Source organism: Callospermophilus lateralis, chromosome 3 (assembly GCF_048772815.1).
Source record: "Callospermophilus lateralis isolate mCalLat2 chromosome 3, mCalLat2.hap1, whole genome shotgun sequence".
Lineage (NCBI taxonomy): Eukaryota > Metazoa > Chordata > Mammalia > Rodentia > Sciuridae > Callospermophilus > Callospermophilus lateralis.
In genome coordinates, this window is record NC_135307.1 from 90933022 (window position 1) to 90949916 (window position 16895).

Here is a 16895-nt window from a genome sequence, read left to right on the forward strand (position 1 = left end):
AGAACAACTATTTATTTGGAATTATAGAGTCTACAACTCAGGATATGGCTCTAAGCATAAATTGTGGGATCTTTTTTATTATATCTTAAGTGATTTGACCAAATTTGTGGTTTGAGTCTTTGTTTCCTTAATTGTCATAATCAGAATATAAGAAATATTTCTCATTTCCATAGGAAATAAACCTCAAAGCTCTATAGACTACTAAGTGGGAAACATGACCATCTAAAAGAAGGCCATGATTACACAGCAATAATTATAGTAAATGTTGTTTTAAGGCAGACAAGGGCTAAGATTTCCTTAGCAGTAATAATGACATACACTGAATTTAAAATCTATTTTATTATAGAAAGATCAGTTTCTAACAAATGAAAATGTATCATCTGTTCCTTAATTGTGTAAATAATATTAAATATATTTGAAACTGGAATCTACAGGCATAGGTATTCTTTAATCATTACTGTATCACCTCCTAATACAGAAGCCATCTTGAGGAAGAAGAATACCAGTATCCATATAAAATGGGATAGATGAACAATAACTTCAAAGTAGAAATTTTCCTGGTGAAGTCTCGCCTTCATTACCTACCACCTACAAAGACTGATATGGTATAGTCCTGAGCTTTTCTAATTCAGACAACAAAGATCCCCAGTGCATTATTCTACTCTGATCATGAACATCTGTCAGAACCTCACATCAGTACAAGAAAACAGGCACCTTTGAGATCATCTAACCTGAAAGCATATCCTTTAGACAGCAACCTGTTTGAGGGTCCTTCAGAAGTACATTTATAATTTCATAAAATTTGTGTTCATATGCCAACTTGTAATACAGGTAGATATCTTCACAGTATGAAAGTAACTTCTTCAAGTTTTCTGTGACCTTGTTGGTAGGCTGATGTTGTTTATATCTAGACAAAAGAAACAGAATGTAAAGGGTAAAATTCTCTATCTTTAAAGGGCTGTCAGCTCTTAAAAACCACTACTTATAAGAGAATGCTGTAGCCTTGAAATTTATCAAACACCCCCAGAGATAAAATATTTTATTAAAGTATGTATGTCAATGCTTAATAATTACAGTAAGTTTAGGACTCCAAAAGGCATCTCAGGCAAACTGAGTAGTTATCCTTCCATTTTAAGTACAAAACACTAAGCAAACTACTCTCATTCATCTGTTTGTGTGAATCTTCTAAATGATCACTTCTGGAAATTCTTGACATTTTGCCATTTTAAGCTGAAGGTAGTTAAAGGTATGCTGTATGTACTCAGCCATAAATTTCTCTCATTTCACTTCAAAGCTCTAGGGGCTGGGGGTTAGCTCAGTGGTAGTGTACTCGCCTAGCATGCATGAAACACTGGGTTTGATCCTTAGCACCACATAGAAATAAAAGATATTGTGTTCACTTAAAACTAAAAAATATATTTTTTTAAAAAAGCAGAAATGCTTACAGTCAAAAACCATCCCCCAAAGACAGGGTCTCATTGTATTCCAGGCTGGTCTCGGCTTCAGTGATCTTCCTGCCTTAACCTCCCAAGTAGCTGGAGCTGAGACTATAGACTCGTGCTACAGCACCTAGCATAGAAACTTAGAACTTACTTTTTTGAAATTTCTTCAATTATACTAGGTCTTAACAACCTTTGTTGTTTAAATTCTTCCAAATAAGTAAAGTCTCCTTTAAGAATCACTTGTTGATATAGAATTTCTGCCCAATCTGGAACAAAGTCATAGGCCTCGGCCACGATAGAAGCCTTTTTTGAAAGAACAGAAATGAAAAATATCATTAAAGCCAACTTGATGTTAAGATTTAAAGCAAACTGTTCTAGAAAATAATAGTGATGTATCATTTCTCACTCTATTAAAAGGTTCCATGTATCATAATCAATGAAAAGTCATGTTTCAATTTGGCATTTCCTCTCCCATAAACACCCAAAAATACCTTCTTTCACTGTTTTTAATGTTCTTCAAAATGAACTAATAAAACTGAGAAAGAATACTATATTATTCCCACCAGCTCAACTGTATAAGGAACAGTGAAAAGGCTGATACCCTGACATCAACCCCTCTTCATTAAAGAGCCACACTGAATCTCCTGGCAGTCTAAGATTCCTGATGCTGACCTGAGATTCATGGCTCTATTAATGTTGGTGTAAGATTGTCTGACAGCTAAACCAGACGGGACTGCTCTGATTGTATTCTGGTACTGAGACCTCAGACAACTCAATTCAACCTCTGGTACCATGAGTGATACAGTAGGAGGGATGTTGGCACTGCTGGCTAGAGTTTTCCTGTTCACCTGGTAGAACCGAGGTAGGGCCATGATACAGTCCATCAGCTTTTGGCGGCCTAAGTTGATAAGCATTGTGTTCTGGCCAGTGTTCAGAAAGTGAATCTGTAGGGTTATCAACCTGGTAAGGCGGTGACAGTGCAGGGCCTGTCGTACACAGGAGTCCTGAGAGATGAGGGTAGAGAGAGGCACAGACAGAAGATTTATTAACATCTTTTATGTGAACCCTCCAACTGTAGTCACCCATTCTGCTCTTGCTTAACCCATGACATCATCCCTCCTTCACTTGGAAAACCCTAGGGACCTAAAAAGAAAAAAAATTATTGCAGACACCAACTCCCAAGGCCAATCTGGAGTAAGACTTTGTAGTTACCTTGGCATAACTCTCTGCTGCATCTAGCATCAGGGTCAGGGCCTTCAGCAATAGCTGCTTCAGCTGGAGTCCATCCTTGAGGTTGTCCTCTGCTGAGGATAAAAGACACTTGCTGAGTCTAACTGCTCCTAAGGTAGGCTGTTCTTGCCTACATACAGTAATGGTGGGGGCCAGAAGAGAAACATCCCAGCTGTGTTCATAGGGAGGCAAGTGTCTCTCAGGAAAAGGGTGTTGGGCCAGAAATATACATTCTCAGTAGAACTTCACTATGGAGGATTTTGTGCCCCTGTAGTTCACTTCTCTCTGGAACATCCAGGAAGGCTTATGTGGCATAACCATAGTTCCTGATAGATGATACCATCTGCCTGGCTGAGGCTCCCACAGTGACAAATACCCACCTTAGCTTCTAACAGCTAATCTCATGAGCTCTTACCCTTGGCCCTAAAAACTCCCTGGTTAGCAGCTTTGTGACCTTGCTCACCCCAAGGCTGAGAATCAATCAATTTCAGTTGGATGCAGGCAGCTGCCTCATGGTTCTCCCCGATCTCTCGGCACATACTAAAGCACAGGGCTATCATGTTGTGCTTTTCACTGTCTCCAGGGCGGCACCGTTTGATATAATCCAGCAGGGCTGTCTTCAGGGTACCACTCTGCCAAAGGGAGGAAAAAGGGAATACCACGGTCTCAATGAGGGATTACAAGGCAGGCAGAAATGGCTGAATCCCTTAGTTCCAAAAGTTCAGTAGAAACTACCAAGAAGGAGAGGGGAAGGTATTTGGGGGGTGGTATTAACCCAAGTTACATTGTTATGTTGTGTGCTTGTACAAATATGTAACAAAAATCCTACTACTGTATAATTATAATGTACCAATAAAAATAAGGAAAAAACTCCCAAGAAACAAAGATTAAAAAAGTGAATAAACTATTCTCAGTATAAGGAAACAGGCACATACTTTTTGCTGCTGGGAATATGAGCAGTAAAGCCTTTCAGAAGGGAGAAGCCTTTATATGCATGCAAATGCTGACAATTTGATTTCTAGACATCTATCCTAAAGAAAGAAGCAGAGGAAAGTGCTAAAATGAATGTAATACAGATACTTAAGAGCAATTAATTAGAACTACTACAAATACCTAAAATAAGAGCTAAGAGAATAATACCTTGTAGCCATTAAAAAGTGATATAGATTATCTGCTGATTTGACAGTTATAGTTATGTTTAATGTTAAGGGGGAATAGGAGGCTGTTTCATATCTTTTAAGCTTAATGTAAGTTCTGTTAAAATATTTACGTAAATATGTACGTATGTGTTGGGATACATGTACAGACAAAGGGCATATACCAAATTGTGAGCAGTGGCTGTCTGCAGATAGTGGGTAGACACTGAGGATTTTTTTTCCTGTTGTTTTTCAAGTGTCTTACATGGAATTTGCATTACTTTTGTAATCAGAAAAAAGTTATTAAAAGAATATTTAAATGCAGAAACTGCCTCAAAAACCATTTTACAAATCTCTGGGGGAATTCTGAAGATGTACCTATGTCTAATACTTGTTCTTCTCCCAGTGGCTGGACCAGTCTGTTGGTCTGTTTTGAAACTGGTCCAAGATGAGATTTTTTTTTTTTTTTTTTGGCTGGCCTGGGCTCTCAGAAGCCAAAAACATACTCTTGGGTTTTAACTCTTAAGAGGTGAACTAGGCAAAGGCAGTAAATCAGCCAAATGTATGATTTGCAAACAGAGGCTGTGTGAGTGTTATACCTGGTGACAGCATGCTGGGAACAGACAGGTTTGCAATCCCAAAGACAAGACCTGACTCACGTCTTTACTTCCAAGCCTCCTTTCTAGTAGATATAAATGGCTCAACAGCTACAGGCCTTTGTTTTCATTCCTCACTTGATTCTCGGCAACATTTTTTCATGGTCTCCTGAAAATCCTACACTCAAGAACTTCAGACATAAGCCTGAGAACTGGACACTCCATTTTTAGCATGCCTCTCAGGAAGGATTTTGTCCCTGCCAGGGAAGGCACTTTAATTTTATGAGTAGAGGCAGGTGACAGGCCAAGGTGGAGAAAAAACTTTTTCTTCAATATTTGGTATCAACGTTATCACTACTTTGTCTGAACTGTGTAATTTGAAACCACTGAGGTCCCTGATTCCAACCCTGCAAATTCTAGGGGTCAATGCTTATTGGGATTATTCCAGAGAAAAGCCAACTCCTGAATGTTAGTGGTACTATGTCATCCTGGAGCTCATGACTTCAAACTTACCGGATCTAGCTTCTTCCTCATCAGCACTTCGAAATAGTGCTTTTTATGCAGCAAATCAAATATGTATGTCATCTCATTGTACCTTCCAATGCCAGTGAGGAGACGTACCTGAGGGGTAGGGACTTGTATCAGCATCACCTGGAGGTTTTATTGTTTTGTTTTTTGTACCAGGGATTGAACCCAGGGACCTTAACCATTGAGTTACATTCCCAGCCCTTTTCATTTTTGAGACAGGTGTCACTAAATTCCTTAGGGTCTTCCTGAGTTTCGAGGCTAGCTTTGAAATTCCAGTCTTCCTGCTTCAACCTCCCAAGTCACTGGAATTACAGGTGTGTGCTACTGTACTCAGCTCACCTGGAGTTCTGAACCATACCACTACTCCGCGTTCCCCATCAGTTTGGCTTCTTTAAGGGGCAAAGTTCCACAGGATGAAGGGCTGACAGCCAGGCTGCCCTACCTAGCTCCCTCCCATGCACCCAACAAGGGTCTTCTCTGTTGTCTCTAATTATGATTAACCCATATGTCCCACCATCCTATACAGGACACCTATAAATACTTAAATTGAGCAATTTTATTAGTGTTCTATAAAATTTTATAGATTTTCAGGCACATCTCTATAATCCCAGCTACTCAGGAAGCTGAAGCAAGAGAATTGCAAGTTCAAGGCCAGCCTCAGCAACTTAGATCCTTGTTTCAAAATAAGGGATAGGGATGTAGCTCTGTGTTAGAGCACCTTTCAGTGAGTTCAGTACCACCTTTTTAAAAATTAAGGGTTTTTATCAGTAGGACATAATAGAAGTATTGTGGTACTACTATTCTCTAGGGCAGGTTGTTTCTCTTTACTCTTCATTACAGTGGCCTATAGGCTTCCTCAGCTACCTGGATTGGATAATCTGGGGAGGCACATGAGGCTGGAATTGTTAATTCATTTTAATTCATAGATAAGAAGAAGGTCTAAACCTTGTTTTGGGGAGAAATGGTGCTGTTGAACTTCTAGAAAAGTTAACTGCCCTGTGTGTGTGTGCAACAGCTCTGGAACACGGCAAGGATCCTTACTCTTTGCTTCTTTGGCACAGTCTCTGATTTTGTCAAACATCATCACTTGGGTTAGAGGGTTGGGCTCAATCAATAGGATCCAGAGAGGAATTGCCTCAGCCCATTTTGGCTCTGAGCTGGCCCCTACCTACCTCAAGTCAGAAGATGAGAATGAGGGTGCTACTCACCACCAGTCCATACTCTTCATTGGGAGCCAAGTGGTTATCTGTGAGCATCCGGGCAGCCTGTAGGACTCGGATGATGCCTTCCATGTGGCATGTCAGGCTGAAGCAGTGATGGGCTAGGATCAGGAGCTCTGTGGCTGGGTGAGTGAGACAATGCTAAGACTAAGACAAGGTTATGAGCCCTGACAACCCACTGTTGAACTCTGACTGGCAGGATTCAAAGGGCCTGGTAGACAAGAGGCCCGTCTGGAGAGAGGTCTTTCATTAGTCCTGAGGGCCCTGACCTCATCAACTCTAGCTCTGGGACAATCCTCTGATGCCTAGGTTTTATTCTCAGTAATAGCACAGGGATTACCTCTATCCTTAAGGTAGTCATGTAGTGGCCATTTCTCCAAAAGGTACAACATGTGGGAAAAAGGGATCCTCGCTTTCTGAAGATTGAGAAACTTTCTGCAGACAAACTAATGGACTTTTTGCCAACATAAATCAAGATATTCTCTCTGTATCTCAGGTATTCTAGCTTTCTAGATTGGTGAAAGACTGAATTACAGCAGATCTAAAATTATTATCCATATTCATTGTGAGTACAATTAAAAGGTAAAATGGGAAAATATTTGCAATGTTGAGGATTCCCAGCCTTCATACATTCTGTGCATTCTTAGCTGATACTTTTCAAAACCTATTGACTACTGAGCACTGCTAATAGCTCAGGCCTTAGTTTGGACATTTCCTGTAGAAGCCTATCTTGGCCCCACAAGCTCCAGAGATAAACTTGCTCACCATATCCCAGGTCCTTCCACTACCTGGCATATAGCTGGTACTTAGTAAATAGTCCTGGGCTGGCTGAGGAGAGAGATAAGAGGCTACTTTTAAAGTGAAACTGTTCAACCTTTGAAAAATCTCCTGTTATCTCAGAAGCCTTAGCTTGAATCAAGCTGGGCACAGTGCAGAACTATAATCCCAGTAACTAGGGATGCTGATTGCAGGAGGAATGAAAGTTTAAGACCAACCTCAGCAATTTAGGCCCTAAGGACTTAGTGAGACCCTGTTGCAAAGCAAAAACAAAGGGGGTGGGGGCAGGGGGTGGAGTTGTGGCTCAGTGGTAGATAAAGATATTGTGTCCATCTATAACCAAAAGTGGGGGCAGGGCTGGGGATGTGGCTCAGTGGTTAAGCAACTCCAGGTTCAAATCTTGTTTCAAAAAAAAAAGAACAATACTTGAATCAGGATCTTAGGGATATAATCATATATGTGCACAGAGAACACCATCTATAAGGATCTTCATCAGAGTGTTTAAAACAGCAAACACTGGATACAATCTAAAGGTACCCTAAAGAATGAAATTTTTAGTTACATGAGAAATATTGTATAAACACTTCTGTATAAACACAAGAAATATTGTGTAGACTTTTCAATAGTCATGTAAAATGTTAAATGATAGCATATGCATAAAGTAAAAAAAAAATTATAATCATTATACACCAGTACAAGATCATTTTTAAATTTTTGGTACCAGGGATTGAACTCAGGTGTGTTTAACTGAGCCACATCCCAAGCCCTTTTTATGTTTTGAGACAGTTGCTCAGGCTGGCTTTGAACTCATGATCCTCCTGTCTTGGCCTCCCCAGTTGCTGGGATTACATGCATATACCACCATGCCCAGCCAGTATAAAGCCATTTTTTACAAAAGAAAACTCTTAGTCTTGCATAGAAAAAGATCAGAGAAACCATATTACTCAGTTACATAATGAACTAGACACATGATGAGCTAGACATACTTGAAAATGAGCATACTTTGGAATCACAAACTGGATACATACATCAGCTCTGCCACTTAGCTATAAATTAATCAGAAAACTTACATAAGCTTCAGTATCCTCCCTTCTAAAGTGGGGACAAGTTATTACCCTACTGTGCAGGGTAATAACAAGTGATTAAACGTTACCGTTTTGTGTGTGATTGTTTTTAGAGTACTTTTCCATATCTTCTAAATTTTCTTCAATGAACTTACAGTTTTCTACCGTGAATTTATACCCATGCTGAAGGCTAGGTATACAGAACAGGAGGAACAAGGATCCAAATCAGGTTTTAGAGAGAATGACCCTGGGAAACCTGTTTAGGACCTGAAACATGAAAGAAAAAGGCCAGGAACTTACTGCAAGACAGTTCCCCATGGGGAACAGAGGAAATCTTATCCAACAACTTCATGCCTAACAAGGTCCGGTCTTGACACAGCATGGTCAGCTGAAGAAATGTCTGATTTTCCTCTGCTGGGCTGAACATCTGCTTATGTCCTGAATGGAAAGATATGGAGACAGGCACTGGATATGCCTTAAGACTTGAGTTGGGAAAGGGACAAGAGTGTGCCCTCAGAAGACCCACTCTGTCTAGGCCTAGGCACCAGGAGGTTCATCCTGACACAGTTCCCTGGGTAGTTTTCCTGCAGCTGGGCTCAAAAACCTTTACCTAGTGGTCATTTTACAAGATAAAAGGAGTGCTTTAGTTCAGAAGAGGCAGAGCTACTCTAAAGCATGATCAGAAAACATTATACAAAGTGTAATTTGTTCTCCTGAAAGTACAGTTTAGAAATCTGAGGGACAACATATAGGATGTAAATGAGCATAGCACCTCAATCCTTAATGCTGGGAACTTAAGAATGCTATCTAAGAGGCTGGGAGGCCTGAAGGACAAGGCACCTGTTCCCTCTGATGGGGTCAGCAGCTCCCGTGTCACCTCTTCAGCCACGAGTTCAGCCACAGTGTTTGGCTTGAGGCCCTGGGTGCTGATGAAGGCCTGGGCTCGTTTACATCGGTCAGGCTGTTGAGAGGACAAGATTGCTCGGAGCATGGCCTCACCATCTTGGGCAGCAACTTCTGTGTAGGAACAGCCCAACTCCTGAGAGGAAGGCAAAGCTAAAGTCATTTTTAGGAGTCAGGAAAAGATAACTCTTCCTGTAATGTGATGTGGACAGACTCCATTGTTTTCTGAACTTAAAAATCCCTCACTATGATTAAGAATCTTAGAAGAAACAAGTACAGTTTTCTAATTCTATCTTTTCACCAAAGCCAGATCCAGCAAAAGAAAGGTTTATCATCAGAAAGCATAAGGTGACTATCTCTTGTCAAACACTAATCTTTTCAAACATGATAAGAACTGGGCATGGTAATGCATGCCTGTAATCCTAGCTACTTGGGAGGCTGAGGCAGGAGGATCCAAGCTCAGCAATTTAGCAAGACCCTGACTCAAAATTATAAAGGACTGAGGATGAAACTTGTTGGTAGAGCACCCCTGGTTCCAATCCTCAGTATTGCAAATAATAATAATTGAAGTGGAATAAAATGCAAGAGCACCTTCCTAGTTTCCACAGCAGCAGCAAAGCCACAATTTCCAAAGATTTTAACACTCGTCTTTGTTTCTCTCTTTCCACTTTCTACCGTTTTTTCCTCAAACCACCACACGGCCAGATAATTCCTGGCTGTTCTGGCTCCTATATTTATAGTTGTTTATACTACATATGGAATGCTCCAAACAACCTTGAAGCAAAACCTAAGACATGAGGTCTAGAAGGGACTCTTCATGTTCGAATCATATTTATAGATGAAGAGCAAGAAGCAGCCCTTAGAAGTAAAATGCCTTGCGCTAGCTTTCTGGTTGGCTGAGCCAGAAAGGTAGGACTCAAACTGCCCTGGCACTTGACCTGGTGTCTTCCCCGTTACTGCCCAACAATGGGCTCACAGGGGTCAACAGCCTGACAAGGGCTCTATGCCAAGTTATGATTATCATCTGAAGGGCTGATGTGGCAATGTTCAAAATCTCCCTACTACTTCCCACTTCTCTTCCTCTTACAGGGAGTCTACTGTGCCCTCCCCACCCCTTTTTGGCACATACCTTGGCAAGTTCATATAGACAGAGGACCTGCCGGCAGTAGTTCTTCCCATAGAGGCACTTGCTTGTCAGAATTTCCAGATTTGTCACCACCTCATCACCTGAAGGCACCATCACAAATGACTGACTATCCAAACTTGAAGCTGGAAAGCAAATACAAGACTGAGGGGGCTCTCACCTGGTAGGTCAAGGCCTCTCCCAGCTCCCTGTGACTGCCTGTGTGTGTGCAACTAGTGCTTTGTGCTGCACTCCATGGCTCTCCTCAGTCGGGGAGGGCCCCACTTAAACTTTGCTGCCTTCCAGAAAATACCAGCCAAGTTACTTCAGACACTTTACGCTATAAGATTCAAAGCCACCTATGGAATGCTATAGAGATCAGCACCAAGATGCCTATTACATTCCTTTAAACATACTCCCATTTCCCCTCATGTCAAACAAGTCACCATGTCTACCTGACTATCTCTAAAACATCTCCCCAGTCACTGCCTAGTAACCCTGCATCTGAAAGGCTGTTGCCTTCTGCTGCCAGCCACCATTCTCCCACGTCAATCTTCCACATATTCATTTCTAAAATGCAATTATACTTTAAAAGTATAATAAAATTTGGGGCTGGGGTTGTGGCTCAGCGGTAGAGCACTTGCGTAGCACATGCGAGGTACTAGGTTCGATTCTCAGCACCACATAAAAATAAATAAAGGCATGTGTCCAACAACAACTAAAAAATTTTTTTAAAGTATAATAAAATTAAAACCCATTTCTGATTGGGGAAAAGTAGTCCTGGTTCTGAGTTTATGGCTCAGTAGTAGTGCACTGGCCTTGGGTTCAATCCCCAGCACTTCAGGGAAAAAAAAAGAAGCTTAGCCTAAAAGAGAAGAAAACTTTTACCAAATTAAAAAAAATATATCTATTAGGAAAAACCAGAATATTTATGCAACTTTCAAAGGGCAAAAACAAAACAAAAATTTAAATGTATAATAAAGCACTGTTAAATAAATCGGGATACATCCATTTAGTAGAATACTCTGCAGCCATTAGATGGGGTCAGTCCACTGAGTGCACACCTGTAATCGCAGCAGCTTGAGATGATCGTGAGTTAAAAGCCAACCTCAGCAACAGTGAGGTGCTAAGCAACTCAGTAAGACCCTGTCTCTAAATAAAATACAAAATAGGGCTGGGGATGTGGCTCAGTGGTTGAGTGCCCCTGGGTTCAATCCAGTACCAAAAAAAAAAAAAAAAGAAGGTGTCAGTTCATCTGTATGTGCCGACAGGAAAACGGGTAGATCAATAATATAATCTCATTTTTGTAAAAAATAAATATTGTATGTGCACACAGAAATTAATGCATACAGAGCCAAGTAAAAGATAGTTATTCTGGGTAATTAAATGGGCATGGCATTGAATTCATTTTTTACTGCTATTTGTTTCACTAAGCATGTTAAACTTTTGCATTTAAAATATTAAACATTTTAAGAATATGCTTTAAAGACAAATAAAATGTTATTTTTATTCATCCTTCACTGCAGGGTTCAGTTCTAGGCAAGTTGGAATAATCATTCACCCTGTCTCACCCACTGAATTAAATATAAAATCTGGACACAATGCATGCATTGGTATATAAGAATCTTGAAAAGTAAAATCTCACAAATCCAAGATAATCAGAATTACCATCTTCTCCTCTGGTAGCCTCAATGCAGACAGTGTGATGCCTAGAACTGAGCACCTGAGGTGGAAAAATGGAGGGAAGGGAAGAGAAAGAGCCAGTGCACAAGAGCACTCAATCTCTGGAAAAGCCCTCTAGCACCAGTTCAAGTGTGCAGAAAAAGGAACTCTTCATTTTCATGTTCCCTTACTCTGGGGCTCCCAAGCAACCCCTTGGCAATGGTGGCACAGGCTGCAGTGGCAGCTGAAATGGACCAAAACCCAGAGAGAGAGGGGAACCTTCTTTTTAAAGCAGAGGTGCTCTGGACTCAGAGGGTGGAGAAAACACTTGTTTTGCATTACTCTTCTGTCACTTGGCTCTGAACGTGGACAGAGAAGTGCAAGACAGAATAAGGTAACTACACATTTATTTGGTTTTTAGTCATAAACCTGAAAAGGGAGGCCTCAAGGAACCAGAAAATACCTGGAGAAGCCCAGGAAAGCAACCCATCAAGTTTTCTGAACTGCAGGGTTCACTCTATGCTTCTGATCCCATCTGGCTATCAAAGTTACTGAGAATTGAATTAATCTGCACATCACTACTCAGATCACACACTAACCACTGGGTTGCATACATACATAAAATGGATCTGAAGAGCACTGCTAAGGATACGGAACTGATATTGGAACTGCAGCCCTCAGAACTCACCCTGAATCTAACCAGGTCTTTTAAAAAATATGGACATTGTTGACAGGATTTGTATAAAATCCAAAGTCTTAACAGTATATCTGAATAATAAACTATTCAAAAATATCCACGATAGAACCCCCCAAATTGCTCAAATATGAAAAAACAGTAAAATCTCAATTCACATGAAAAAAGATGAGAGCTACCAGCTAGCATTAAAATGACCCGCATTAAAATGACCCACATTGAAATTATCTGATAGACTTCAAAACAGCTATTACATGAATATTCCAGTAAGCAACTAACTGTATATGCTCTTGAGACAAATTGAAATATCAAATTCTCAGCAAAGAAATAAAAATGTAAAGAATAGGAATTTTAGAACTGAAAAACAATTGAAATTTGAAAATAGAAGTAAAGATGACTCAATTACAGAATGGAAATAACAGAGGAAAGGGTTAGTGATATGGAAGACAAAAGTGAGGTATGGTGGCACACACCTATAATCCCAGGTACTTGGGAGGGTGAGGAAGGATGGCAAGCTTGAGGCCAGCCTGAGTGATTTCATGAGATCCTGTCTCAAAATAAATAAAAATGGCTGGAGGTATAGCTCAGAGGTAGAACACTTCTGGGTTCCCTTTTCTGGGATAGGAAAAAAAAAAAGGGTAGGGGATACTTTACACCCCATGAAATCAGTATTACCCCCCACTACAAAGGACAAAAATATTATAAAAAAAATTATAGATCGGGCCGGGGTTGTGGCTCAGTGGTAGAGCACTTGCCTACCATATGTGAGGCACTGGGTTCGATCCCCGGAACCATGTACAAAATAAATAAAATAAAGGTATTGTGTCCATCTATAACTAAAAAATATTTTAAAAAGAAAATTACAGATCAATATTCTTCACGAACATAGATGCAAAATCCTCAACAAAATAGCAAACCAATTCCAACAATATAACTAAAAAATCATTCACCAGGCAGGACCACATGGAATTTTATCCTGGGAATGTAAGACTGTTTCAATAATCAGAATCAATTAATGTATTCCACCATATTAATAATCTAAGGGGGGGATGCCCTTAGATTAGATTTGTTGATCTGATCAGATCAACAGATGCAGAAGATAAAGACAAAATTCAACAGTGACTTGTACCAAAAACTAGGAATAGAAAGAAATGCTTCAACATAAAGCATACCTTAGAAAAACCCATAACTAATATACATAATGATAAAAGACTGAATGCTTTCTTCCTAAGACAAGGCAAGAATGTTCACTCTTATCCTTCTTACTTGCTTTCTTTATTGCACTGAAAGGCCTGGCCAGTACAATAAAGCAAAAATAAGAAACGAAAGGCATAGAGACTGGAAAAGAAGAAATAAAATTGTTTCTATGTGCAGATGACAGGATTTTCTATGTAGAAAATTCCAGGAAAGCTATAAGAAAATTCCTAGAAAAGGTAAGTTTAACAAGGTCATATGATACAGGTTAACCTAAAAATCTACCTTTTTTCTATTTATTATCAATGTACAATTAAAATATATTTATTTGTATAGAATAAATTTAAATGAACTAGCTGTAAGTCAGATGAATTCCAACAATAATATATAAGTAGTTAGAAGATAGGTGTTTTTATTTCATTGACTAGTTAATTACCTAGTTTATATATTACCTGGGAAAAAAGTTGCTGTCCCCTTAACTTAGTGTAACTATTGTGCCACAGGGGTCCCTTCCTTCTTGGAGAGAATGTCAGCAGCATCACTGAGGACTCAGGTAAGTTTGATCTCCTATACTTACTGCTTTGGACTTTCCTTAGAGGAATGCCAGGCTCCTCCTCCTCCATAGGCAGCTCAGCACCTTGTAGAAAAGCATAGATCTCAGGGTGCAGGTCATCCATACCAGCTTCCCCTGAGGCCAGTGCTCTGCAGTGCAATACCAAGGCAACATCTTGGTTATAGAAATGAAAATACCGGCATACTCTACTTGCTTCATGCACACAGCCATTATCCAGGAGGTGCCCAATCAATAAGTTTAGTGACTCCTGCTCCTTCCAATTCAATCTATTCTCGCATGTCTCTCTGGATGGAAGGCCATTAAGTTCTAAGTATTTTGATGTGTTCAAAGCAGCCACCTTGGAGAAGGAAAACTCACTGGCTAAGCTATCAAAGGAAAGTTCACCACTAGTTGAGATCTGTTGAGAAAATCTAGGCTCTATTTCTTCCTGATTCCCTGTGAAGTTGTGCTGGGTAATGCGACAGATCCAAATCTGCTTCTCTAGTTCCTCCAGCTTGTCCAACGGCACTGGGTCCTCCTGGGCAAGCCAGTGTCCTGCCAGGGTGAGCAGCAAATGACGTTCCTCAACATTGCTTCGTCCAACTGGGTGCTCAAAGGCCACAAGGGCTTGGTCAGAGAAAAAGGAAGAAGCTGCTTTATTTGAAATGGAATTTTTCTTAAAATTCTCATGACATTTTTTCCAAAAATCAATTCTTGCTTGTTTCAGGGACCACTGTTCAATGTGTTTTAGTGTCTGCATTTCTTGTGTGATCTGTAAAATTTAAAAAGTAAGATTTAGCCTTTCCTGAATAAAGAAGCATCATAAACATTAATGCTCCCTAAGTATACCATACTTGCTAAACTCAAATCAGAGAAAATGGAATTTCACTATAGATAACCCTGGAGATTTTCTGGAAAGTTAAGGTATAAAAACCAATTCTCAATTCATATAACTCAAATGAACTTAAAAAGGAAGCTATCATATTTTATTCTATTCAAAGAAAAATAGTTGCAGTATATCAATCAGGCCTCACTTTTTAAAGCATACTTTCTTCAGAAATGGACATCCTAGCTAATCCACTTCTGAAAAGTAATGTTTGTGTTAAAGGTAGAAGGCCCCATTACCTATAAACTGCCATCTCTTTTGGTTCTCTGTTCAACACTGGTTTAAAAAACTAAGATCTGAATAAGTTAAAGGACTAATGATACCTCTTTAATAACCAAGTTGTCCACAGGTAACTCAGCTAATTCTGCTACCTTCCTGGCCAAAGCAAACTGTCCATCCATCTGCAGTCTTTCCAAAATAGATCTACATTCATGCTGAAAATTCTCAGTGCTGTAGCTGGTAATAATTACATGATTAATGGCTATGGATGTATCCTTCAAAATTTGGCTAAGGACACACAGCTTCTTCATATCTGGACCTGTGCCAAAGAGAAAAAGATACAAATATTTAACAAAATGCTGCTATAACGTTTATGAAAAATAAAAAAATATATGTTTAAAGGAAAAATAAAAATTTATTTTTTACTCTGATTGATTAGCAAAAGCCATGGGGTAGGGGTAGTTCCTAAATGCCAAAAAAAAAAAAAAAAAAAGACTTGGCCTGCAAAATTCTAAACAGAAAAGTTTGGTTTAAATTGCTTGCCCTTGAATGTTACAAATTGGCATATGAATTCAATCTATGCATCTGGCTTTATATACAGGGCAGAGGTTGGGAATCTTAGATATAGTAGCAATACAATAGCCTTGAGAAGATTTTAGCCATTTGCTCAGGCTAGTCCCATCTTTGAATTTTTCTCTTACCTTCATCAAATTTGTCAAATTTCATCAAATCAGCCATAAAAAAAATTTTTATTTATTTCTTCATTTATTTATTTAATGTGGTGCTGAGGATCAAACCTAGTGCCGTATACATGTGAGGCAAGTGCTCTACCACCTAGCCACAGCCCCAGCCCTCAGTCATTTTTTCATTCACTGCAGACAGACATCCTGGGGATCAAGACAAAGAATGTGCAGGGCAGTAGAAATTGCAGCTGGTCAAGAACCCAGGTTTGAATTTGGCACCCTGTATTCAGAATGGAATATCATTTGCTCCTCCTGACATTTATCTACTTAACAATGGAGACTCAGCTGAGGTTTTCCTAATGTCCCTGGAAATTATTATCCTAGTAAAACTAAGAATTTTCCAAAGGGCTGGGGGTGTAGCTCAGTGGTAGAACACTTGCCTAGCATGTATGAGGTCCTGAGTTTGAACCCCAAAGACTCAAAACTAACCAATTGTCAATTCTCTCACAATAATTTACGTGGCTAGGTTTGCTTCCACTCACAAAAACTCTACGCAGAGCCTAATTATGTCCTCATATAGAGAGGGGAATGAGAAACATGCCATGTAGGCCATTTCCAATGCCAGTTGCTGGGCAGTGGTCTGATATAAGCAGGTTATTGTGTAACCCTGCACAATAACCAATGTACAATATGGGCTTGCTGGGTTTCTTTGCTGCCATCATGTAGTACACAGGCTTTGAAAGAATATATTTCTGTTCTCTTAAGCAGATACACAACACACACACACACACACACGACACAAATATTCTATAAAAATAGAATATGAATAAAAGTATTATAGTAGTCAATCCTTGTAATTATTAAAAGAAATTTCAAATCATGGCAAATTACAGGAAATTCATTTCAGGAAAAATTAAATCACTACAGATCAATGAAAACATCTATCTGTTCATCTGGTCTGCACAGTACTGAAAAGTAATATTTT

The 16895-nt window shown here is 39.6% G+C and overlaps 1 protein-coding gene across 3 annotated transcripts in view; it reads right to left on the bottom strand.

Moving 5' to 3' along the window:
* Nucleotides 1-320: 320 nt before the first annotated feature.
* Nucleotides 321-16895, bottom strand: part of Spg11 (SPG11 vesicle trafficking associated, spatacsin) — an 80631-nt gene continuing 64056 nt past the window's right edge. For 2 of the 3 annotated variants that reach the window (XM_076850730.1, XM_076850732.1), the window contains 12 exons: nucleotides 15332-15546; nucleotides 14147-14894; nucleotides 10026-10165; nucleotides 8834-9032; nucleotides 8294-8431; nucleotides 6141-6274; nucleotides 4918-5025; nucleotides 3136-3304; nucleotides 2655-2746; nucleotides 2291-2446; nucleotides 1594-1745; nucleotides 321-907 (listed from right to left, as the gene is read on the bottom strand). In XM_076850730.1, coding sequence (XP_076706845.1) covers nucleotides 727-907; nucleotides 1594-1745; nucleotides 2291-2446; nucleotides 2655-2746; nucleotides 3136-3304; nucleotides 4918-5025; nucleotides 6141-6274; nucleotides 8294-8431; nucleotides 8834-9032; nucleotides 10026-10165; nucleotides 14147-14894; nucleotides 15332-15546 — 2432 coding nt within the window. In that variant the 3' untranslated portion in view covers nucleotides 321-726. The remainder of the gene's footprint in view (nucleotides 908-1593; nucleotides 1746-2290; nucleotides 2447-2654; nucleotides 2747-3135; nucleotides 3305-4917; nucleotides 5026-6140; nucleotides 6275-8293; nucleotides 8432-8833; nucleotides 9033-10025; nucleotides 10166-14146; nucleotides 14895-15331; nucleotides 15547-16895) is intronic. The other variant, XM_076850731.1, reaches the window with a different exon arrangement.